General features: G+C 39.3%; 1 protein-coding gene across 1 annotated transcript in view; it reads left to right on the top strand.

The window, feature by feature from the left end:
- ebo (ellipsoid body open) overlaps positions 1-27,241 on the top strand; it is a 515,097-nt gene that overhangs the window by 261,469 nt on the left and 226,387 nt on the right. Inside the window, exon 10 of the mRNA XM_067141696.2 lies at positions 13,588-13,680. Within this exon, the coding sequence (XP_066997797.2) occupies positions 13,588-13,680 (93 nt within the window). The remainder of the gene's footprint in view (positions 1-13,587; positions 13,681-27,241) is intronic.

Below are 27,241 nucleotides of genomic sequence, written 5' to 3'. Positions count from 1 at the left end.
CTGTCGGCAGCCCTGAAGATGGTTTTCCATGGTTTCCCATTTTCACACCAGGCAAATGCTGGGGCTGTACCTTAATTACGGCCACGGCCGCTTCCTTCCCACTCCTAGCCCTTTCCTGTCCCATCGTCGCCATAAGACCTATCTGTGTCAGTGCGACGTAAAACAACTAGCAAAAAAAAAGAAAAAAAGAAATGAAGTTCTTGAGGAGTATGATACAGAAGAGTAGAAGAGACAAAATAAGGAATGAGAAAATCCGGGAAGAAATTGGAGTGGAAAAAATTAATGATAGAATAGAGAGGAGCCAATTATGATGGTTTGGGCACGTAAAGCGAATGAGAGATGAAAGAATGCCAAAAAAGGTGATGGAAATGCAAATGCAAGGAAGGAGAGGCCGTGGACGACCACGATTGAGATGGAAGGATACAATCCAGCGCAGTATTATAGAAAGAAACCTGGACAGGGGCACAGTGTTGGAGGAGGAGTGGTGGAAGGACCGAAGAAAGTGGAGAGGAACCATATTTGCCCCTACCCAGCTACAGCTGGACAAAGGGAAATTATGGTGATGATGGCGATTACATAAGGGCTGATGACCTTCGATGTTAGGCCCCTTTAAACAACAAGCATGATCATCATCATCATCAAGATTACATAAAATTACATATTTTAGCGTTTTCCTGTTTTCATATGAAATAAATTGCTGAGTTGAAGTTTCACACTTAATGTGGGGCTGTTGTCTGTCCTCTCAACAGGGGGATTAAGGTAATTATGAGTGACAGGTATTTGAGAGGATGATAGGTGCAGGTAGAGACCCTTGCGAAATAGGTTTTTCTAAAGATTCAAATTAGCTGCAGGAAAACTATTACTTTACATGTGCCAGTCTTAAATCTTTCATCCCTCTTAGAGTTAATTACTTTACAACTACAGGTACCCACTTTCGTGTTTGAGTTTCCAGGAATATTTTTCTAAACGCATTTCTGTGACCTCTTTGTTATGTACTTAGCAATTTCCAAATCTATTCTTAGAGCTGTCTTTCTTTGAAACATCTCAATTAGGATTTAGTTACTTTTGAACAGCCGAAGAACATAGTTCATGAACATCAGTTTCTTCTAGAGTCTATATGGCACCAGTAGCATCCTCTCTGGCTTCAAAGTTAAAATCATGGATTGCAGTTGATGAGTCCTTTGCAATTGATCTCAAAGTAGTGATTTGCCAGGCATGCAACAAACGTATCGCATGTTCCAAGCATACCTGAAGTGCTCTGCATAGAAAAAACCAACAGTCTGCAAAAGAAACAAATCCGTTTAGCAGCCTTAACCTTCAAGTAACCCTTTTTATGAAGATTTATGCAGTGCAATGATTGTGTAAACTTGAAGCGCTGAATTCACATCTTTTCTGGAAAAATACTGCAAGCAACATGTTCCTAACCAATCAACACTATGCAAGAATTATCTTCAAGTCTGCTACGACGAGGTAATGCACAACATAAGACAGCATATAGGAAATTCTTTCATATGGGTTGCTGTTGATGAAACAACAGATGCTAAGGGTAGATTTATTGCAAATCTTGTGGTGGGGAAGCTACAACCTGACAGTGCCTCAAAACCGTGTTTGATCTACTGTAAAGAGCTACACTATACAAATCACTCAACTATTGCAAGATTTGTGAATGATGGTTTAAGAGCTCTGTGGCTGATGCAAAAGGGAGGGGGGAGAGACTGGGAAGAGAAGAGTTTCTTGGGCCATATGGATATGGCAGCAAGAATCAAGAAGGGGATATGTTATTGGACATCTGCCAGAGGAACCAACTAATAATAGCCAATGGTTCAGGAAGAAAAGTAGCCAGAAGATTGCCAAGTATGGATGGGGAGATAGAAGAATGTAAACATTAATTGATTATACATTACTGGAAAAAAGACATCGGAAAGATCTTACGGATGTTACACCTATGCCTGACGAAGCCTTTGGAGGTGACCGTAGAGCAGTGATAGTGAAGTTGAAAGTAGGCAGTGTCACAAAACTACAAGAAAAAAGAGAGAGAAAGATTAGGGTCTGGAGATTGAAACAAAGGACGTTCAGGAAAAGTTCGGGAAAGAATTCTGAAAACTGATACCAAGGACAGATATTATCAGTTAATCAATCAGTCAATCAATCATCCAATCAGTCACTACTGATCCACATTTAGGGCAGTTGCCCAGGTGGCAGATTCCCTATCTGTTGTTTTCCTAGGCTTTTCTTGAATGATTTTAAAGAAATTTGAAATTTATTGAACATCTCCCTTGGTAAGTTATTCCTATCCCGAACTCCCCTTCCTGTAAACATATATTTGCCCCAATTTGTCCTCTAGAATTCCAACTTTATCTTTATATTGTGATCTATTTTACTTTTAAAGACACCACTCAAACTTATCCGTCTACTAATGTCACTCCACGCCATCTCTCCACTGACAGCTCGGATCATACCGATGTGTATTGATTGGGTGGTCCATAAACCTAACATTGTTCAGTGTTCTTCCCAGAAATGTTCGTCAGCTGGGTGGCAGGAATGAGTAGCCGGGCGGGAATACTACGTAAAAAATGAATATAAAATATGAATTTTTTCCCCTCAGAGCATTAACAATAATATCAGACTGGCATTAACTGCAAAAGTGAACTATTTTAGTGTTGACATGATATGGGCTTTTGGGTTTAGAACAGTCAAGATTGACTTGGCAAAACCCATAAGGCCATATCATGTCTACAAGTATGGGCCGTGAAAGCATCAATGTTAATATTTTAGTGTTATTATCACGAACAAGACATTACAGAGTATTTTGCACTTCTAGTGTTATACTGCTCGTTCATAATCATGTAACACTACGGCTTACCACTCGATGCTGTAGAGTGACATCATACGGAATCAAGTGCTCGTACGCGATTCCGCGTTAATCCACACACCGGCTCGCACATGACTCTACGTGATAGTCAAGCTAAACATTTAAACTCCGATGTAATCGATGCCATTATGCTGAGATAATAATGAATATTTATCATTTAAATAATCAGATTTACAGTAATTACGTTTTAATTTGGAGCACCCAGTGACTCAAATATGTATTAAACCTGCTATATCAGGCCCTCGCCCAGGGGTGGGACGTGGCCGTCCAGGTAGACCGGGCAACCGGCGATCAGGTCGCCGTTCTACCAGAAGGATTTACCTACACGCCAACTCATCGCCAGCCCGCGGCCACCCGCGGAGCCACCACTACCCGGCAAGGACGAGGACGCGGACGTCGCGGGGCGATGGGGAAAGCAGCAACCAAGACGTAGTGCCGCCACTGTCCGCAGGGCGTCGGACCTCGCCCCGGCGGCCCTTGCGACAGACTACACTTCCCACTCTCACTAGGTTACTGACTGGCCTACCTGAGACATTTAACATGTGAATTATTGTAGTGCATTGTTTCAGCAGGTTCTTTTATTATTGTGATGTTTTCATATAATTTGATTTCATTGTATTATTTCATATTGTTGTTTTTAACAGGCTTGCCTGTCTACGTCAACCATGTTTGTATATTTATATAATAAAGCAGTATCGAGGGAGGGCACCCTTCTGGGACTCCCTCGCTGCCTCTCTCGCGGCTAACGCCCGTGCTGCTTTCTCGTACACGCGAGAACCCGATTGCCTATATAAGGCCGGGTCACAGGCAGCTCGGGGGCAGGGCAGCGCGCCCATTAAAAAGATCCTAGGGAGAACACTGATTGTTTCTTAATTTTAACTGTATCAATACGGATCTATACGATGAAGTTCATAAATTGTACATTCCACTTAGTCGAGCAGCTCATCGTAATGCTACCCAGAACAAATCGAGCAGCTTTGCTATGGATTATTTTCAGTTCTTGAATTAAGTAATCCTGGTGAAGGTTCCATACACTGGAACCATACTCTATTTGGGGCCTTACCAGATACTTGTATGGCCTCTCCTTTACATCCTTACTATAACCCCTAAACACTCTCATAATCATGTGCAGAGATCTGTACGCTTTATTTACAATCCCATTTATTTGATTACCCCAATGAAGATCTTTCCTTATATTAACACCTAAGTACTTACAGTGATCCCCATAAGAAACTTTCACCCCATCAGCGCAGTAATTAAAACTGAGAGGACTTTTCCTATTTGTGAAACTCACAACCTGACTTTTAACCCCGTTTATCACCATACCATTTCCTGCTGTCCATCTCACAACAATATCGAGGTCATTTTTGCAGTTGCTCGCAATCTTGTAAGTTATTTAGTACTCTATACAGAATAACATCATCTGCAAAAAGCCTTATTTCTGATTCCACTTCTTTACTCATATCATTTATATATATATAAGAAAACATTTCCCTAGTATGCCTCTTCAGTGACACCTGGGCCAACTATGACATCTGATGGCGGAGCTGTTGATGTCTAAACGAGTCTCTGGGCTGGGCACTCAAAAAAAAAAATACATACATACATACATACATAAGATAACATAAAGGTCCACCGGGCGAGTTGGCCGTGCGTGTAGAGGCACGCGGCTGTGAGCTTGCATCCGGGAGATAGTAGGTTCGAATCCCACTATCGGCAGCCCTGAAAATGGTTTTCCGTGGTTTCCCATTTTCACACCAGGCAAATGCTGGGGCTGTACCTTAATTAAGGCCACGGCCGCTTCCTTCCAACTCCTAGACCTTTCCTATCCCATCGTCGCCATAAGACCTATCTGTGTCGGTGCGACCTAAAGCCCCTAGCAAAAAAAAAAAAAAAAAAAAAAAAAAAAAAAACAAACATAAAGGTCCAATAATACTGCTTTGAGGAATTCCCCTCTTAATTATTAAAGGATCAGATAAAGCTTTGCCTACGCTAATTCTCCGAGATCTCTATTTTCTAGAAATATATCAACCCATTCATTCACTCTTTTGTCTAGTCCAATTGCACTCATTTTTGCCAGCAGTCTCCCATGATCCACCCTAACAAATGCCTTAGACAGGTCAATCGCGATACAGTCCATTTGATCTCCTGAATCCAAGATATCTGCTATGTCTTGCTGAAATGCTATATTGAGCATCAGTGGAATAACCTTTCCTAAACCCGAACTGTCTTCTATCAAACCACTTATTCATTTTGCAAACATGTGTAATGTAATCAGAAATAATGCTTTCCCAAAGCTTACATGCAATGCATGTCAAACTGACTGGCCTGTAATTTTCACCTTTATGTCTATCACCCTTTCCTTTGTACACAGGGGCTACTATAGCAACTCTCCATCCATTTAGTATACAGTAGCTCCTTCATGCAAACAATAATCAAATAAGTACATCAGATATGGTACTACACTTTATCGCAACCCATTGTCTTTGGTAAATCTTACCAATTCCAGCCACTTCTCTAGTTTTCAACTTTTGTATCTTATTGTAAATGTCATTGTTATCATAGGTAAATTTTAATACTTCTTTAGCATTAGTCACTTCCTCTATCTGGACATTATCTTTGTAACCAACAATGTTTACATACTGCTGACTGAATACTTCTGCCTTTTGAAGATCCTCATATACACACTCCCCTTGTCCATTAATGATTCCTGCAATGTTCTTCTTGGAACTTGTTTCTGCTGTAAAGTACCTATACATACCCTTCCATTTTTCACTAAAATTTGTATCACTGCCAATTATGCTTGCCTTCAAGATATACTTACCAGACTTCTTTGCTAGATTCAGTTTCCTAGTAAGTCATTAGTCATGTAGTAGTCATGTTGAAAAGGAATGGAATTATTTTATGAGTAAATTTTTTTACGGTGTGCAGAGAAAACTTATGGCAGAACACCAGTAAATTTAAGAGAGAAGGCGACAACATGGTGGGTTGATAGAGTGAAAGATAAATTAAAGGAAATTAAGAAAACTAGAAGGAATGGAAAACACAATAGTCTGAAGAGAGTAAACCAGGTACAAGGAAGTAAAAGGAGTCTGAAAAAATGTATTACCAAAGAAAAGTTGGAAAACATTCACCCAGGAAGTAAAGGAAGATGTGAACTGTGGGAAAAAATTATTATTTGGAATTATACGAAGCTGTAGGAATGAAACAATGAATACAGGATTTGTGAAGAATGAAGGAGTAATACTGACAAAACCAGGAGAGATAATGAACAGATGGGAAGAATATTTCAGTGAACTTCTGACTGCGAGAAACCTGACGTGGAGAAGGTATCAAGGCAGCAGGAGTAGAAATAACAGAGAAGGAATCAGACATTATAATGACAGAGGTGGAATGGGCAGTTAACCCCGGGGAGGGTACATCATGGTCTTTCGGACCGGGTTCAGAGATATTTTTTTATAATTCTTAACGTAGTGGGCCACTAGCTTCCATCCCCTCAGTACCTTACATTGGACCCATCCAGTATCTGTGTGCGTAAACAATTCACCCCTCATGCTCCTTAGTTTCTGCCTAAGTGCATTGCTTGACGGACCCGGTCTAAAACTCCTGGCGTGCCCCATGATGTATACGTGTTTGACTAAACTTTTACTTTATTTCTTCAGTTAATGTACCAAGAATGTGTCAGTTTTGTTTTGTTTTTGTGTAACATAGTGCCTTCGTACACAGTGAAGTCCAATTCATCATGGATCAAAACAGGGAAAGAGAAATCGAAAGACTTACGTATGAATTCTGGAAAGAGCTAGGGAATAACAGCCAGATGCTAGAAACAATAACTAAAATATTTAGCAAAATCTTTGATGGCAAAAAAATTTCAAGATGTTGGCAAGAAGGAGTAATTTGCCCCATATATAAAAGAAAGTCGGAAAGATCGAACACGAATAACTATATGGGTATCACCTTGTTGGATACACTCAGTAAGATTTACACCAGTATTTTAGCAAAAATAATTATGAAATAGGCAGAAGATTACTCTATACTCATCGGTGTACCAGTCAGGATTTAGGAAAGGATTGAGAACTACAGATAATATATTTATGATTAAAACAATAATAGATAAATACATAAGGAAGAAAGGAGGTACATATATACTGCAGCAATAGATCTACAAAAAGCTTATAAAGAGCGTTACTCAGTTTCACGCACAAGCAACCGTTGGCCAACGACTTGTTTTTTACTACTACCTTGTACATTACTCATATTAATATATATATTATTTACAATGAAAGGTAACTTTAACATTCAAAGGCATAATTATTTGAAAGAACTAAACCATCAGCTATGCGTGAAATATTTGCAAGAACGGTATTCAAACTCTCTCAACGGTGCTAAAAAGGGAACATTCGCTAAATGTTAGGAATGTCTGAAGAAGAGCAGCCCTCTGCAGCTCTACAAGAACTAGAAAGGTCTGCAACAGGGAGGAAAAAAAAAAAAAGAACCAACCGAGAAACCAAGACTAGATGCCGTGTATGCCAGTGACGTGTTCAACAAAAACGCATTTAAAATAATCAAAGACCCTACCCAAAAAATCCAGAGACAGCTAAAACAAACTTTAAAGAACTTAACATTTCTTTTTACAGACCATGAAAAATCTAAACTAATAACCATGAATCCAGGCCTTCCTACAGTCAGTCCTTCCAAAAATTCACAAACCCACTATTCCTATCCGACCCATTATCAGCTACAGACCCAGTCCACTCTACAAAGCATTCCAATTCATTCAAAGATTCCTAACAAAAATTATCACTTCCTCTCCAACAAATCCATTAAAAACAGTACCGAACTGATTGAGAAATTAAAAGGCATTTAACCTACAACCTAAACACTCCCTCCACTCCTTTGATATAGAAAATATGTATCCGAGCATACCAATTTCTAAACTTCGAAAAATCATTGAAAATAATTTAAGTAAACATAGTTCTTATAGTAAACTAGAAATACAAGATTTCATTAAGCTTCTAGAACTGGTCATCAACAATAACCTCTTTGTTTTCGACAAAATTATATATCAACAGAATGGACTGGCGATGGGATCACCTTCATCAGGAATTTTGGCTAATATCTATTTAGGTAACTTGGAACATAAAAAATCAATAGCAACAACTTTCCAAATATTCTCATATGGGCCAGATATGTGGACGACACATTCGTCATTATGGATGAATTAATCAAGAACGCGGACTCCACTCTTCAAGACTTGAATAGTATTGACCCATACATTAAATTCACACTAGAGTCAGAAATCAATAAAGCAATCATTTTTCTAGATATAACCATTATTAGAAATATATCTGGCCTGTCTTACAAAATATACAGGAAACCTACACAAACTGCTAACACTATCCACAAAGATTCCATACATCCCATAATGCACAAACGAGCAGCATACAATAGCATGGTATATCGAGCTTTTGCCATACCCATGGCAAAGAAAGATCTTAATAACGAACTTAACACCATAAGGGCAATTGCCAAGTTCAATGGGTACAACAGGCCTTTTATAGAACAAATAATAAACAAATATAGGTACCGGCCTAAAACCAAACTCATAAAAGAAAAACTCCTATTTCAACCACCTTCACTTACAATAACGACGTCCACAAAATCACCAACCTTTTCCGGAAACACAATGTAGGAATTTTATTCAAAACTAACAATAGAAGCTCTGAAATTTTACACAACTCTGCATCAATCAATACCCCCAGTATCTACTCCAAATCTGGAATATATAGACTAAAATGTAATGAATGCAGCAGCTCGTACATAGGTACATAGGTCAAACAGGACGCAACCTTATGATTAGATATTCAGAACATGTCAACACGATGAAGCACAATAAGTTCTCTGCCATGGGTATACATATGCACGACGCTAATCACAAATTTACCGACATTGAACAAGATATGGAAGTTCTTCAAACAGCTAACAAGGGACCCATAATGAATATTATTGAAAGTTGTTACATCAGCTGCAATCAATACTTCAACCCCAATTATAATTTAAACAAAATTTACGAGAAACCCAATATCCTTTTTGATCTTCTAATTGATTGGCTTAAAAATACTAAACTATCGAAAAACAGTTCGATTTTCCAAGTAATTCGGAATACACACTCCCGTCAATTACCCCCACTACCCCTTCCTTCCGCCCCGCCTTAGTTCCATTCCCCTGCAGGTGCTCCGCCTCCTTCCTTCCCCTCGCCTCCTTTACCGCTGCCCACACACTTTGTCCGGCTCCGTCTGTGTAACAACACGTTTAACATGCTGCTCAAGGTGAGTCAGTCATCATTCAATGATCGTAATGATTCTAGTAACTTCCATACATTGCTTCCAACGTCAAACTTGGCTATTTTCTCCTTCAGGTTTAAATTGAAGTGGGAATTCGTCTTTATTTATATCACGATCTTACATGATCAAAGTAAACTTTCCCGGAACCACCTAATATTAAGGGAATAAATGTCACTCACATAGAAAGCATACAACAGCATAAATTCACTTATCCTGGATGTACACAGGCTGAACTATGTAACGAACAGCTGGAATTTTAAGAATTTTATATCACAGCAATCAATTGTAACATAATTTTAACTTAACTCGTGTATCACTACAGTAATTGTATTTTATAATGTGTTTTAGATGTTTTATGAATATATATTTGTTTAATTTATATTTAAGGCTGATGATGGCACATAGATGCTGAAACTAGTACCATTTGACCATTTGACATATGATTAATCACAATAACACGTCAATGTATTGAATAGGTGGACCTTGAAAGAATATAATTTAATTACTGTCATTCCACTTCAATACGGAACCAATGAAATTCATAATTATAAGTTTAAAAAAAAACATGTTTAGCAGTTATTCACAGTATATTGTCCTTGATTCACTTATCGAACATTTGTGAATCCATAATTATACAGTACCGGTACTAGGTTCGATAAAATTATCAGATCACACAACATTTTAAAATGCAAAACCTGTTTTCACCTGTAGTGGTGGTTTAAAATACGAGAAAACTAGAAATCAATCTATTTTTTAAATATTTTGGAGCGTTCAAACCCAGATTTCATTAATATTATTAAATGCGTTAAAGTTTAAATTGAGCACCACGAAATAAATTAAGATGTCTTTCAATACATTGTTGTAGGGCAGCAGGTCCTACAGTGCAAACTGGCATATTATTTTCATTCTTCTCTGCGGGTGGAATTGAAATGTATGACAGGATTTAACCTCAAGTCATCGGCGCAAAAGAACTCCGGTTATCACTTAACACATTCTTGTAAGAAGAGAAGCTCGTTTCTACTCCACAAGGTTATTGGTTCATATTTAAATCATGTAAAAAGTGCAGTGAAGTCTACGGCCTTCATTCTATACAAACAGTATTCCACTTGTATTAACTGCAGATGTGATACCGATGAGCAGTTTTGTAAACACTAGTTCGGATTTGACAAGTTGATTTCGCACAGATGCAGCTGTCGTCAGACCGCCAAAATATGACAGAAATATGACTTTTCTATGAAAATAGCTCAAAATATGACCTTACCTACAAAAAAATAGCCAAAATATGTGTTTATAAATAAAAATCGCTTAATTGTGATGACAGTCACCTGAGTTGCACCAAAATACAATCAAGCAAGAAAATAGAGACAAAGAAAAATATGACTTTTCTTAAACATCCGAGCCCTAGTGATAAGTAAAGAAAGTAAAGAAGAAAAAGGAGCTATCAAAATTGGAGACAAGTAATTGGAAATAGTAGAACACTTCAAATACTTGGGAAGTGAACTGACAGAAAGGGGAAGACTGTATATAGAAATTAGTTGGAGGATTCAGCTGGAGAGTGTGTTTTACCACCAGGTGTGGAGATTAATGTGGAATAAAGTTGTACCAGTGAAGGCTAGAGGAGTAATTTACAAGGTATAATTCTTACCTATGATGACATATGCAGCAGAAACCTGGACAAGACTCGGAGAGATACCGAGCAATTGGCTGTGCAGTTTGGGTCACATAGCTATCAGTTTGCATTCGGGAGATAATAGGGTCAAACCCCACTGTTGGCAGCTCTGAATATTGTTTTCCATGGTTTCCCATTTTCACACCAGGCAAATGTTGGGGCTGTACCTCAATTATGGCTATGGTCGCTTCCTTCCCACTCCTAGCCCATTCCTATTCCATTGTCACCATAACTCCTATCTGTGTTGGTGCGATGTAAGGCAGATTGAAAAAAAAAAATCTTCTTAGAGGGATAAGAGTACAGGCAGGTGAAATGAAGTTCCTGATGAGTATGGTACAGAAGACAAGGAGGGATAGAGTGAGAAATTAAGACATACGAAAAGAGCTAATTATGTAAAAATGAAATGTCAAAACTGGAACAGAACAAATTTAGGTGCTTTGGACATGTCAAGCGGATGAAAGAAGGAAGACTGCCAAAACAATCACTGAAATGACAGTTTGCAGGGAATAGAGAACAGCGAGACCAAGGTTACGATTGACGGACTCTGTGAACAACAAAATAGGACAACGGAACCTGGACTGGAATACAGTGCTGGATGAGGAATGTTGGAGAGACACGATGATGTGGAGAGGAACCATCTCTACCCCCACCTGGTGTCAGCTGTGATGATGGTGGTGGTGGTGGTGGTGGTGGTGGTGGTGTACGGTAAAAGTAAGTGTGTTGACATTAATATTTTATGCAGATGGAGGGGAAGACATACAATGTGTCCTTTAACTCTTGGAAAATTTTCAAAGCTGTTGTGCTTTAAAAACATTGCGATACTACTAATGAAATGCACAAGTAACAATAACTCGTTGATGACAGCCAAAGTGTTTGAAGATTGAGAGGAATTGATCCAAAAGTGGGTGTAAAAGATGGGAAGAATACCCTGCTTGTCAATAAATGTACAGCACATCATACCTGAGAAATGTGACTAGAATCTTTCCCATCAAATTGCACGAGTGAACTGTAGCCACTGGACTGTGAGATCATTACAGTTTTAAAGTTGCACTGTCGCAAGATGTTGGTGTGGCATGGTATCCGATGAGTGTATTATAGAGCCACGTGTTACAGGTATGATTTTTTGCTTTTTCTCCCCACTAAGCAATTATGTGGTAGGGGCACACTTATCAGATACAGTAACACAGTATATTTTTGCCTCGTTTTCTCTTCCTTCTTTATTTTTCTCTTTCTTCTTTGGACATTAGTAACTTTAGTTTCAAAATTATCTACTGTATTTACTCATCTATAACACAACACCCCATCCCTTAATTTTTGACTAGTGTTGAGGAAGGGAAACCATCGGGGGTTTCAAAAGGGAGCCTGTCTATGGTGAAGATAAGCTTCATACCCAAAATCACCAAGGGAACCTTATTTAAAATCAAAACATTTAGGAGAGATGAGTTCAAGGTTAATTAAGAAATTGTGACGAAGTACCGGAAAAAGTCTGAATCCTTGGACTCGTACGAACATGAAGAAATTACTAAGAAAATTCAAGAGTTGGCTGAACATACGACATTCCTAGCAAAGAAGAGAAAACATCCCTGGTGGAACGAGTGTGATGAATCACTGCAGGAAAGATCCGAACATGGAATAAATGATGTTCTAACCACAAAGATTTTGAGGAATTTAGAGAACAGAGAAAACTCACTGCCAAAGCCCTCAAGAATGCGAAGCGATGGTACGAAAAGGAACAGCTTGGCCAAATTCAGGAGAACTTTTAATTAAAATAACACCAGGAATTTTACAGAGTTTTTAAGAATAAAATAAAGGGATTCATTCCTAGGAATCTGGGTTTCAAGAATGAGGAAGAGAAACTCATCATGACCAATAAGAAAAATTGTGAATACTTACCTCATTATTTTCAGAAACTTTTGAATTGTGACTCCTGTAAGTAAGGACTTGCTTTTGGAACACCCACAGAATTCAAAATTCACATCCTCCTGACAAAGAAGAAATCAGGGATATAATTTAAGTGCTAAAAACAACAGGGCTCCTGGGAAAGACTCTTACCATGGCAGAATCGTTTAAGTACGCAGGCAAAAATATGTTTAAACATTTGGAAGGAATTTTGCTCATATTTGGGTAATGGAAGAGATCCCAAATGGGTGGAAGGATGGTCTGAATCATCCCTTGGACAAAAAGGGTGATAGAACAGATATAATTAATTACAGAGGCATCTTGCTTTTTTCCGTTGCGTACAAGATACTGTCGAAACACTAGAGCACATCCCAAATATCTGTGAACTAAAATACAGAGTTTCAAGAAACTGTGTTGAGCTGTTTTTCTGTGATGTTGAGACAAACATCCAGACAGACAAAAATTGAACTGAACATGTTTTCGACTTTCATATGCTCAACCTAAGGTAAATATGTAGTATGAAACCAAAATTTGAGGTGTGCAGACAAGATTATAATTTTGCAAGGTAGTTATAATGATTTTGCTTTGTAAGCTTAGGAGAACATAGCATTCCTTAAACCAAAATTCTCCGAGTCTGAATATGAATCTTAGGGGAGGAAAAAAGGATGTGTGTGTTGTCCTCGGTTACTGAGGTCACATTCTGTCCTGATATTGCTTATTTGCATCAAAGCTGAAATTAAAATATGCATAATTTAAATTTCCATTTTAGTTCTACATTAATGTTATAACTTTCTTTCCAACAGGGTCACACAGAGTTGGAACATTTCATGATGAAGAGTATGGAAATTCTCACAGAAATAGCTCATTTCATGCCAGTTGATCTGTATGACATTATGGTAAGTTTGCACCTAGTTTTGTAGCAATTTGGCTGTGGAATATTCAAGACATGCCTCATATTTTAGTTCTTTTTCCGTGTGATTTCTCTCCTTCCTTTGACTTTCAAAATTGCTGTCGAATATTAATTTTTCTTTATAATTCATTTCTCTACTTTTGTATATAGCAGGGTAGTTACTTATCTCTGTGGTGTTAAATGGCCAGCCTTTTATTTTTTGAAATGGAATGCATTTCTTTTTTTTTTTTTCTTTTTCATTCCTGTGTTTCTTCCTCCTTTTTTTTTCCTTCACTTACTGATTGAGGAAACGTGTAACAATTCGTTAATTCATCTTATTACTTATAATTTTGTAATCATGCACTCTGGTTGACAGAATCACCTACACATTTATTACCGTTAATATGAATATTACAACTGCAGACAATTTTCTTATTTTTACCAGCTATAAAATAGCTTGTGAAACTTCAGTTTGTGGATCCTGATGTGATTGTGCATGTTATTTTTGTCCCTTCCTAGCCCACAAACCAAATACAGCTGGGATGAGTGGCTTAGATGGAAGAATACTACCTTTCTGAGCCTAAGGTAGAGGGTCTGACTCTGGCTTAATCCAGTGGTGTTTAAATGTGCTCAAATACGTTAGCCTAATATTGGTAAATTTATTGGCACATAAAGAACTCCTGCAGGATGAACTTTCTACCACCTGGGTTTCTGCAAATCCTCAGTGTAAGGAGAAGAGGATAGATATATGGTGCCGGCATTATCGAGATATTATTTTTTATTTTTGTTTTCTGTCGCAGCGACACAGATAGGTCTTATGCCAACGATGGGATAGGAAAGGCCTGGGAGTGGGAAGGAAATGGCCGTGGCCTTAAGTAAAGCCGCAGCATTTGCCTGGTGTGAAAACGGGAAACCACTGAAAACCATATTTAGGGTTGCTGACAGTGCGGTTCGAACCCATTATCTCCTGGATGCAACCTCACAGCTGTGCGCCCCTAAGCGCACCACCATTTTGCCTGGTATATGAGGGATTTAGTAATTGTGTGGCTGTTACTAGGGTGGAAATGAAATACTGCAGTCAATAATTTGAGGGAATCTTTGTTATTTTAAATCTTTCTTGGGGAGGAGTGGTGCTCTGACAGTTTTTCTTCATTAATGATCTTCAATGGAAGAATATTTGTTAAGAGAATGTGGTACATTTAGGGATGAGTGGTGACAGGAAGGTCTTTTGCTCCAAGGGATCTATAGCTGGGTGCAGGATGAAGGAGAATATGTAATGTTAAGTACCATATTATTGTTTATGCAGGCTATGACCAATGTTTTGTTCTTGTCACTCTGCTAATTGGCTTCATAACATATAACATTGCTACATTCTCTCAAAAAATTTGAAATTTTTAAAATTAATCTCTTTCTTTCATTAAAGCTTCCCTTCTGTCTTGGAGACCAGCCTGGGATGGGGAAAGGAATGATCTGTGAAATATGCCTGTGGCAGAACACTAGTGGCTGGCTTTATTAGTGCAAATATAGTAATTTATTAGACAATCACTTTATTGTTGTGAGTTTAAACCATAAACTCTTCTTTCCTGATGTTTCACAAGCCATACTATATCTGGCATTCATTGAGAGTTCTCTTGCCTCTAAACAATTTGCACAGGTAATTATCTGTTATTTTACATGGTAATATCTAACGTAATTTTATTAGTATCATAATGGAAAATGAAATATTTCATACTTGTCAGTGAAATAAGTTTTCTCCTTAGATGATTTGCATACCAACTATGCAGTTGTGGACAACACCCATTGGGTGGCAAGGTTTGTGTTTACATTTGAGTATTAGAATGTTTATTTTTGTTTTTACGTACAACACAGCACACTGCCAACCATTACAGAAACCTACAATATTGAATACATCCCTCCATGTAGGTATGGCATCAGACAGGCAACTGGCTTAAAAACTGGGGCAAATCCATATAAAGCTCAAACTCCAAGAAGAAGAAGAAGAAGAAGAAGAAGAAGAAGAAGAAGAAGAAGAAGAAGAAGAAGAAGAAGAAGACGAAGACGAAGACGAAGAAGAAGAAGAAGAAGAAGAAGAAGAAGAAGAGGTGTTGTTGTTGTTGTTGTTGTTGTTGATTCGCATTTGGAGCTTAGGACACATTTGGTCATCAGATCCACATATTTTTGTGTGTAGAAACTGTCTGATAAAAATATGCATTCTGAGATGTCTTTGGTAGTGACTGCAGCTAGCAGGTAAGCAGATTACCTGTTAAACGTGCCTGTGGCTGGGAATGCTACAAGAAGATTGAAGATCCTACGCTGCATATTTCAAGCTGTACACTGTCTATGTTCTTTAGTCATTGAGGCTAAGAGCTGCATAATGATTAAAATGACCTTGTTGATAACTTCTTAATATTTCATATTTCTGTGGAATAATAGTAAAGAATGGCTGAGGAATGCAGGTACAGGTGCTGCATATGAGAGTGGGTGTTAAGAAGTATGAAGGAAGAGTTCGAAAGTTTGAGAAAGATAATTAGGATTATAACAGAGGATAGGAGTGAAGGTACGTTATACTTAAACAACGTGCTGGATATGGCAAGTAGACAAGAGCAGGGGAAGAAGGTGAGAATATGTGGAGACAGGTGGGCTAATGTTTTAATGGGAAGGAAATCAAGGGCTAAGGGATCTAGTTTGGAGGGAGACTTATTGGTGAGAAATCAGTATGAGTCACAGCTAATAGAACAGCAGAGGGCAGATGAGGAATATTGAAGTGTTCCAGAGAAGGGGGAGGTAAGAGGAAAGGGAAAGGTAGGCAACAAAAACAACGAGTGGAAGATAGAAAGGAGGGAGTGGAACAGAGTCATGAGTAGGGACATTCCCATAAACTGAAATACAGTACTGGTCCTACCAAAATTTAAGGACACTTGCACATTTCATTAACATTATTCCTGTCCTTAAAATGTTGGTTTCAGGCTCATAAGTTGTTTACAGGGAAGTAGTACATATTTAGAGGAACCTTTGCTGAAATTGTCATTATAATATCACTCTTTGTTTTGAAGTTACTATGTTTTTAATGTATAATAGTTGGAAAGAAAATAGCTTTTTTTTTAATACTTAAGGAGATCCGGACAGTACAATATTGGGATTACATTAATAATCTTTGTTATGGAGAAACGCAGATACCTGAACAATATTTATAATTTATAACTGAATATGTTTCCATTTAAAAACATCCCCCATTAATAGCTCACAATAGAGCCCCAGAAAGTGGTAAAAGTACAAACATCCCTTGACCTTAGCTGGACAGGAGGCACCTGAAGCTACAGAGATCATTTTTGTGTTGCATTTTACTGTAGATATCCGTCTACAACGTAACACACAAATGGTCGCGGTAGATTGAGGCTTGTCCTGTCCATCCAAGGTCAAGGAATGTTTATTTTTTACCACTTTCTGTGGTTCTGTTGCAAGCTATAAAATGGGGGATATTTTTAAATGGAAATATATTCTGTTTCTCTATGACAATCATAAATATTCTATAGAAATGTGTTTCTCCACACAAAAAGTATTACTGTAATCTCCATATTGTACTGTCCATATCTCCTCAAGTATTAAAAATAGCTATTTTCTTTCTAATTATTATAAACAAGAACTTCAGTAACTTTGAAACTAAGCGATATTTTAATGAAAATTTCAGGAAATGTTCCTCTAAATATGTTCTACTTCCCTGTAAACAATCCTATGCCTGAGACTCAAAGTTTAAGGACAGGAATCATGTTCATGAAATATGCAGGTGTCCTTAAACTTTTGGTAGGATCTGTATACTCTTGATTATCCAGGTTAATGACCGGGGTGAATGCCACGGATAATCAGAAAATATGGATAATCCAAAAGCATGTGATTATTTCAAATAAAATGCCTTTTATATTTTTAAAAATACAGTACCATATAAAGTAGGCTATAATATATTTATGAAGATAACTCACCCTCATTATTGTGTTCTGAAGAAGTCTGTAATGGGTCTCTGCTTTTGGTTGTTCATCTGCTTCCTTACCTCAAGACATATTTCACATGCGGCAATAATCTCACCGTATTCAAAACCCCTAGGTCCCATATAATCCAATAGAGTATTTATACACTGTAGAGCCATAGAATGAGAAACACTATCATTACCTTCCTTTTCTTCAAGCGCACCTAAGCTGTCGACATCACTACAATTTCCAGCACAGACATTAGCAATATCTTCATCACTTATTAACTGTTGAAAGCCTTGTTCACACGAGTCACTCAAAACCCATTCAGTTAAGTTACGCTTGTAAATTTCAGCGAATCCTTCAGCTTTCTTAGCATGAGCAAGAATTTCTTGAGAACCGTCTTATTTGTGGCTATTCTGTTCTTCTATTTGTGGTAGAATTTTCCTCCATGATCGCGATAGGGTGCGCGGTTTTACTTTTCCCCAGGCTGTTGCAACTCCATGTACTGCATCCAATAAACAATATTGTTTCCAGAAATTTGATAGAGTAACAACACTTTCTTTCATCAAATTTTTCAGGAGTTCGGATCTATAGTGTTGCTTCACAGGTGCAATAACGCACTGATCCATAGGCTGTATCAGTGCTGTCACATTTGGAGGAAGGAATTTGGCAACATCATCTGAAGTTAACGAACTTTCATTTGGATGTGAAAGTGCATTATCCAAAAGCAGCACTACTTTCTGTGGTTATCCTTTGTTTTTAAGAAATTTTCTTACTTTCGGTACAAAATGTTCTTGAACCAAATGAGGAATATTTCCCTGGTCATCCAGGCCCCCTTCTGTTTCTAATAAAAAACAACATGCTTCATTTTGTGGTTTCCGGAGGCTTTCCCCTTCTGATTCTAATAAACAACAACAAGCTTCATTTTGTGGTTTCCGGAGGCTTTTACACAGCACAAGATTGTAACACATTCTTTTGAAGATTTGTGTCCAGGAGCAGCCTTTTCCTTTCGTGAAGTGAGAGTTTTTGTCGGAAGACATTTCCACATTAGCCCTGACTCATCAGTATTGCAGATTTGATCAGGAAAACATTTACCTCTTCTATAAATTTCTTAAAGCTGCTGTAATACTTCGGTATTCGCACTAAGATACTCTCCTTCCACCCTTAATTCACAGATGACACGTCGCTGTTTAAATCCATTAAGCCACCCTGATGAAGCATTAAAATCACCCTCTAAGCCTAGCACTTTATGAAAATAACTGGCTTTCTCAGAGCACATGGCACCCAGAATCGGTATTCCTTCTGCTCTCTTCTGGTTAAACCATTTCCGGAACGCCGGGCTGAGTGGCTCAGACAGTTGTGGCGCTGGCCTTCTGACTCCAACTTGGCAGGTTCGATCTTGGCTCACTCCGGTGGTATTTGAAAGTGCTCAAATATGTCAGCTTTGTGTCTATAGATTTACTGGCACGTAAAAGAACTCCTGCAGGACTAAATTCCGGCACCTCAGTGTCTCCGAAAACCGTAAAAGTAGTTTGTGGCACGTAAAACAAATAATATTATTTATTACTATCATTTCAGGAGCACAGAATCAAGCTCCCAATAAGAATATGTCTTCATACTTTTCTTTTTTTTTTTTTTTTTTTTTTTTTTTTTTTTTTTTTTTTTGCTAGGGGCTTTACGTCGCACCGACACAGATAGGTCTTATGGCGACGATGGGATAGGAAAGGCCTAGGAGTTGGAAGGAAGCGGCCGTGGCCTTAATTAAGGTACAGCCCCAGCATTTGCCTGGTGTGAAAATGGGAAACCACGGAAAACCATTTTCAGGGCTGCTGATAGTGGGATTCGAACCTACTATCTCCCGGATGCAAGCTCACAGCCGCGCGCCTCTACGCGCACGGCCAACTCGCCCGGTCATACTTTTCTGGCCCCCTTCTGATTCTAATAAAAAACAACATGCTTCATTTTGTGGTTTCCGGAGGCTTTCCCCTTCTGATTCTAATAAACAACAACAAGCTTCATTTTGTGGTTTCCGGAGGCTTTTACACAGCACAAGATTGTAACACATTCTTTTGAAGATTTGTGTCCAGGAGCAGCCTTTTCCTTTCGTGAAGTGAGAGTTTTTGTCGGAAGACATTTCCACATTAGCCCTGACTCATCAGTATTGCAGATTTGATCAGGAAAACATTTACCTCTTCTATAAATTTCTTAAAGCTGCTGTAATACTTCGGTATTCGCACTAAGATGCTCTCCTTCCACCCTTAATTCACAGATAACACGTCGCTGTTTAAATCCATTAAGCCACCCTGATGAAGCATTAAAATCACCCTCTAAGCCTAGCACTTTATGAAAATAACTGGCTTTCTCAGAGCACATGGCACCCAGAATCGGTATTCCTTCTGCTCTCTTCTGGTTAAACCGTTTCCGGAACGCCGGGCTGAGTGGCTCAGACAGTTGTGGCGCTGGCCTTCTGACTCCAACTTGGCAGGTTCGATCTTGGCTCACTCCGGTGGTATTTGAAAGTGCTCAAATATGTCAGCTTTGTGTCTATAGATTTACTGGCACGTAAAAGAACTCCTGCAGGACTAAATTCCGGCACCTCAGTGTCTCCGAAAACCGTAAAAGTAGTTTGTGGGACGTAAAACAAATAATATTATTTATTACTATCATTTCAGGAGCACAGAATCAAGCTCCCAATAAGAATATGTCTTCATACTTTTCTGTTTTGTAGGGCCAGAATAATTATCGCAGTCCCTTGTGAAGGCTACAAGTTTTTGTTGATTATTTTTTTAATGTCTCGCACTGTTCGCACTCCTGTTCTGTAATCACTGGCTAATTTGCTTGCAGAGACTCCACTATCTGATTTTTTGCTTGTTGTTTAAAGGGGTGTAATATATAAGGTCATCTGCCTATCTAATTTCTGAATTATATTAAATTTTTGTAAGATTGTTAGCACTACTCGTTTACGCTTTACACCAGACATTTTTCACACCACAACGTACCGTATCTTACTGTATGACAATTTAACAGCTGTTGACAATTTAAGTGGATCCCTTCATGGAATGCAGACAGCCCTTGCCTTCCTACAACCTTGTAATAAGGCTACTAGGCTATTTCTGCCTCCTTGCAGAACATACACTTCGCTATTACAAAACAAGACAGGACAAAGCCGGAAGTCGCTGACCTGTCACAAAGTACTGTACTAAATATAACATCCCCACCGGGACTACACTGCAAAGATATGTTTGAAAAATACCAGGACTACACTGCAAAGATATGTACAAGAAATACCGTAAATTCAAACATATTCAATTTCAATTACAGTATTTTTAATAAGGCAAAAACATGCACAGTTAATCCGCAAACCGGATAATCCGCGCCCTGATAATCGATAGTAGACTGTATCGATATAACATTTGATGCCTGTACTTAACGAGAGTATCGATACGCCAATATTATCAAAACAAGATATCGATATCTCTTGATACCAGATTGCATTTTTTTCCAGTTCCAAGAAAAACAAGATAATGAAGAGAATCAAAATAAATATAATAATCAAAATATTGTGCGAAAAATCATGATCAAAAGTTTCTACAGAATTTGTCATGTTTAGAGCATTATTTATTGCACCAGACACTCAACTGTCTATTTTTCTCAAGTACTTTGACACTGTACTAGTCGGTAGAGCCATTTCCACAGCTGAAAATAACTTTTGCAAGAAACCATCAACATATAAACATAATATGCAATGAATAATTCAGATTTACTTGCAAAGGAAAAATGTCTGTAGTAGGCCAACAACAGAAATGGAGGAGGATAAGTTACCTAAGAGAATAATGGACTCTGTTATGGAGGATAAGAGAAGTAGGAGTAGTCCAAGACAACGATGGTTAGACTCTGTTTCTAATGATTTAAAGATAAGAGGTATAGAACTAAATTAGGCCACAGCACTAGTTGCAGAGGATTGTGGCAACATTTAGTAAATTCATAGAGGCTTGCAGACTGAATGCTGAAAGGCATAACAGTCTGTAATGATGTATGTATGTATGTAGGCCAACAGCAGCTACGCAATATTTATTCATTAATTAATGATTGTGAAGTGTATTGCTTTTCAGGTAGCCTCATGCAATAATGTGGAGATTTTGGGTATCAAAACTGGAAATTAACACACCAGAAAATCCTGAATTAAATCTACCAGTGCTTGCAAACTATCCTCAACCGAGCACCATTAGCAATGATACTCAACCTAATAGCAGTGGCTCCATGCCTGCGAGTGGTACTCAACCAAGTAGTAGTAGTAGTAGTAGTAGAGTAGTAGTAGTAGTAGTAGTAGTAGTAGTAGTAGTAGTAGTAGTAGTAGTAGTAGTAGTAGTAGTAGTAGTAGTAGTAGTAGTAGTAGTAGTAGTAGTAGTAGTAGTAGTAGTAGTAGTAGTAGTAGTAGTAGTAGTAGTAGTAGTAGTAGTAGTAGTAGTAGTAGTAGTAGTAGTAGTAGTAGTAGTAGTAGTAGTAGTAGTAGTAGTAGTAGTAGTAGTAGTAGTAGTAGTAGTAGTAGTAGTAGTAGTAGTAGTAGTAGTAGTAGTAGTAGTAGTAGTAGTAGTAGTAGTAGTAGTAGTAGTAGTAGTACAAAGAAAAGAAAGGTGACTGAAACTTCATAAGTAAGCAAAGTCAACAGCTGCTACGTTACTCATACGAATACGTTACGAAGAACAACTTGGGCAAGGTCATATTTCATGGACGGCTAACATTTTGAAACATGACAGGAAAGCCAGTAGGAAAATAATACAAAGAGTTCTTGAAACTATGAAAAAGTGTGGTAAATTAGGGTTATTTTTAACAGAATTGATATTATTTGCTGTTACTTGGTGAGACTTGAGGTATATAAACTCTTTACTAAATGTAAGTCACTAACCATACGGGAACAGTTAAAACACTTGAAGCCTATGACGGCACATGGCGATGATGGTATCCTTTCAGTCCTGCACCAGTGGAGATTCCACGGTAACTTGCCGGTATTTATTGCAAATTTTTTGTCCCTCCATCCATTTCGTGTCTGAGTAGGGAGGGCATATTTGCAATACCACTTTCAAGAAAATGGTGTCCCACAGGGATCGGTTCTTAGTGTCACTCTGTTCATGATTGCCATAAACGGTATTGTCGCGGCTGCTGGTTCAGCAGTAATACCGTCGCTATAAGTGGATGATTTTACTCTGCATTATAGCTTGTATAATATGGCAGTCACAGAGCAACAATTGCAGCAAGCTCTTAGGAGAGTGGAACAGTGGGCTTTAGAACATGCCTTTCGGTTTTCAGCCGCAAAGACCTCTGTTATGCACTTTTGCCGAAAGCGCACTCTTTGTTGTTGCTAGGGGCTTTACGTCGCACCGACACAGATAGGTCTTATGGCGACGATGGGATAGGAAAGGCTTAGGAGTTGGAAGGAAGCGGCCGTGGCCTTAATTAAGGTACAGCCCCAGCATTTGCCTGGTGTGAAAATGGGAAACCACGGAAAACCATTTTCAGGGCTGCCGATAGTGGGATTCGAACCTACTATCTTCCGGATGCAAGCTCACAGCCGCGCGCCTCTACGCGCACGGCCAACTCGCCCGGTAAGCACACTCTTTACTCACATCGTGAGCTTTATTTAGGGAATGTCGCTCTTCCCGTAGTTGACACTTACCGATTCCTTGGGCTCCTTTTTGATAGCAAATTATCATGGGAGCCACATGTGCGGCAGTTAAAAGTGCAATGCACTAAGAAGTGAAGTTTCTTAGCAGTACTAATTGGGGGGCTGACCGCACGGTGCTCCTATGATTTTATAGGGAACATATCTTATCCAGGTTAGACTACGGCAGTGCTGCATATGGATCAGCAAGGCGAAGCGTCCTTGCAAAACTGAATAGCATCCACCACAGCGGTATTAGTTTGGCAACGGGAGCTTTTCATACAAGCCCCATTGCTAGCCTGCTCACTGAATCTGGTGTGCCGCCTTTACACCTGAGGCACCAGCAAATGCTTCTGTCCTGTGCTGCAAACTTACCACAGATTCCACTTCGCCCAAGCTATGCTTGCGTATTCCACAATGGAAACCGTCAGCTGTATGCTGCTTATCCTCGAGTAATGCGGCCGGTTGGAATACGCTTGGTTAGCAGTCACAGATCGTTTGATGTAACTTCTGTTCCCTGCCTTGTCAGACAACCAAGTGGTGTACCTCCATGGATAATATGACTGCCTGAAATAATCTTGGATCTGCACACTGGCCCAAAGGAAAACACGGACCCTTCGATTTATCGGAGACTCTTCCTGTCCGTTGTTGGCCGGTATCCAGGTCCAGTCGTCGTTTACAAGAATGGTTCGAGGGCAGAAACGAAAGTGGGCTGTGCGTTCGTTGTCGATAACAATAGGTTTCTTTTTGCTCTCCCGGAAACCTGTAGTGTGTATACAGCAGAGCTCTATGCTATCTGTGAAGCTCTGCGGTACGTACTGTCCAATGTGCGCCGACACTTTCTGGTGTGTACTGATTCCTTGAGCTCACTACAGTCTTTTGCTACCTGTTTTCCCGGCACCCTCTGGTGCAGCGGATCCAGGACCTTTTGGCCCGGTGTTCGCATGCCGGCACCAGAATCATGTTTATGTGGCTCCCAAGCCTTATGGGTGTAGAGGGAAGCGGGTTGGCAGTTGGGGCTGCCAAGGAGGCAGTTACATTGCCCCCGTTGCTTTAGAAGGTTCCAGCACGTGATATTCGCTCTCAGCTGAGACATTTGGTTATGTCCCATTGGGAGAAATGCAAATAAGCTGAGAGCGATAAAAGGTACAATGGAGGTATGGAGGACTTCTCTTCGGGCTTCTCGGAGGGAAGCAGTGGTATTATGTCGTCTTTGGATGGGCCACGGTATAGTAACGCATTTCTGTTTACTCAAAGGAGAACCCCCTCCGGTGTGTACTTGTGGTAAACATCTTACCGTGGTACACATCCTTATGAAGTGCGTGGACCTGGTCGATCTGCGCCGTAGTCTAAGACTCCCGAGTACCATGTCCCTCATCCTACCAGATGACGAGCAGTCAGCAGACCTCGTCATCCTGTTTGTTTTTTTTTTGCTAGTTGTTTTACGTCGCACCGACACAGATAGGTCCTACGGCGATGATGGAACAGGAAAGGGCTAGGAGTGGGAAGGAAGCGGCCGTGGCCTTAATTAAGGTACAGCCCCAGCATTTGCCTGGTGTGAAAATGGGAAACCATTTTCTGGGCTGCCGACAGTGGGGTTCGAACCTACTATCTCCCGAATACTGGATACTGGCCGCACTTAAGCGACTGCAGCTATCGAGCTCGGTGTCATCCATTTTATGAGGGAGAGTGATCTGTTTTATCGTGTATAATAATGTCCTTTGTCTTAATATATTTCCGTTAACTGCGCTTTTATCCCATTGACTCTATTTTAGTTCGTGTTTACATATTTTCATGTGTTATTTTAATTTCTAACTTCAATTATATATCTTTGTACGCCGGGCTGAGTGGCTCAGACGGTTAAGGCGCTGGCCTTCTAACCCCAACTTGGCAGGTTCGATCCTGGGTCAGTCCGGTGGTATTTGAAGGTGCTCAAATACGACAGCCCCATGTCGGTAGATTTACTGGCACGTAAAAGAACTCCTGCGGGACTAAATTCCGGCACCTCGGCGTCTCCGAAGACCTTAAAAAGTAGTTAGTGGGACGTAAAGCAAATAACATTATTATATCTTTGTCCTTCCAGGCAATGCCTTATTCCATTGTCACCTTTATTTTCTATAATTCTATTAGAAAATAAGGCACTGTGAATTAGATCCACTGATTGTTTTAATCTCATAATCATTTTCATCAGCATTTATTTTAAACTTTAGTCAGTGGACACACTTTAAAATTTTAATTATCATATCATGTCTATTTTGTACCATTAGGGGCCAATGACCTTAAATGTTAGGCCCCTTTAAACAACAAGCATCATCATCATCATCATCATCATCATCAACAGTCCGGCTCCATGGCTAAATGGTTAGTGTGCTGGCCTTTGGTCACAGGGGTCCCAGGTTCGATTCCCGGCAGGGTCGGGAATTTTAAACATCATTGGTTAATTTCGCTGGCACGGGGGCTGGGTGTATGTGTCGTCTTCATCATCATTTCACACTCATCATGATGCGCAAGTCGCCTATGGGAGTCAAATCAAAAGACCCTCACCTGGCGAGCCGAACATGTCGTTGGACTCTCCCGGCACTAAAAGCCATACGCCATTTCATTTCATCATCAACAAAACACTTGAGAAGTGTGTGTATCTTTCCTTATGAAAATATTACTCTGCGACAGTAGTTAATAAAACTTTGGTTTTGATTCTGCATTCTGAGGAAAAAACAGGCTAATGGAATCTCCTAGAATAGTAACTTGATGATAAAAATTCATAGACCATCTCCGTTAGTTGTGTTCCAAGGGGTGCCCACCTGGATGAAACTTCATACAGCACTAACGACATTGTGAAGTAAGTGTGAGATGATGGAACTTGTAACTGCTTATTGAAGGTGCCAGCATCGCAAGGCAAGTGTATTACGGTGTTGCATGCAGGGGGAGGGGGCGTAAGTGCTGGGTGGAAAATTGTCTTTAATTGTTGGCTAAAATATTGGAGAATGCAATTCATTTTCAAAAAATAGTTTACGTCCTATCTCATAGAGAACCTACCACATGACTGAAAATGTGTAATCGTGATGGACAATGCAAGCCATCATTCATGGCAGCTGGTTTGGTTTCCTTCCATAAACAGCATTATTAAGGGCATTACTAAGTTTATGCCATGCCAAAACCTACACTCATCAAGGCAGTTATGTTGCAGGAAATCGAATCAACCAGTATCAATAAAATATACACTGTAGAGGAGATCGCAGCCTCATGTGGACATAAAGTGTTGCGACACTCCGCATATCACTGTATTTTAAACCCCATAGAAATGATCTGGGCTCAAGTAAAGTTATATGTTAGGAAAAAGTAATATTACCCCAACGTTGAGTGCTAGTGTGCATCAACTTCTGCGTGAAGGAGCTGGAACAATCGGTCCCAAGAGCAGGTCTGCTTGTATTCAACTCACCATTGAGACAGAAGAGAAGTACATGAAACACGACACAGATAATAACCAAGGTAGATTTGTGATTCACCTAGCAGACAGTGAGGAGGACGATGAACAGAGGTAAGGTAAAGGAGAAAAATAATGCATTTTATTTAAAAACAGCTAAGTTGTTAGCTATTTTGTATCCAAACTACAAATTTAGACATTATTTATGGTAGTCGTCCAAATTCTGCTCTCCTTACACTATTTTTTCTTTAATTTTATTTCATCAATGTCTACTGCTTTCCTCATTTTGTATCCCTTGAACTGTTAATTCCACCTTTAACATTGTTATATCGGTTTTTATTTCTGTCTCTCACTGTTTCTCACATTCAGGAATTTATAAAAATAGTCTTCACGTTTTCTTTATCTCTTTTGGCTGTCTTAGTAACTCTCAAACGTCATCTCAACTTTGTGCATACTCTCCTCTTGCTTTGTACAAGCCCATATAGCACTGTTTTGCTCCACTTTACATTCTCCTCTATAT

Source organism: Anabrus simplex, chromosome 2 (genome assembly GCF_040414725.1).
Source record: "Anabrus simplex isolate iqAnaSimp1 chromosome 2, ASM4041472v1, whole genome shotgun sequence".
NCBI lineage: Eukaryota > Metazoa > Arthropoda > Insecta > Orthoptera > Tettigoniidae > Anabrus > Anabrus simplex.
The sequence above is the reverse complement of the archived record's forward strand: the minus strand, read 5'-3'. Positions and strand labels throughout refer to the sequence as shown.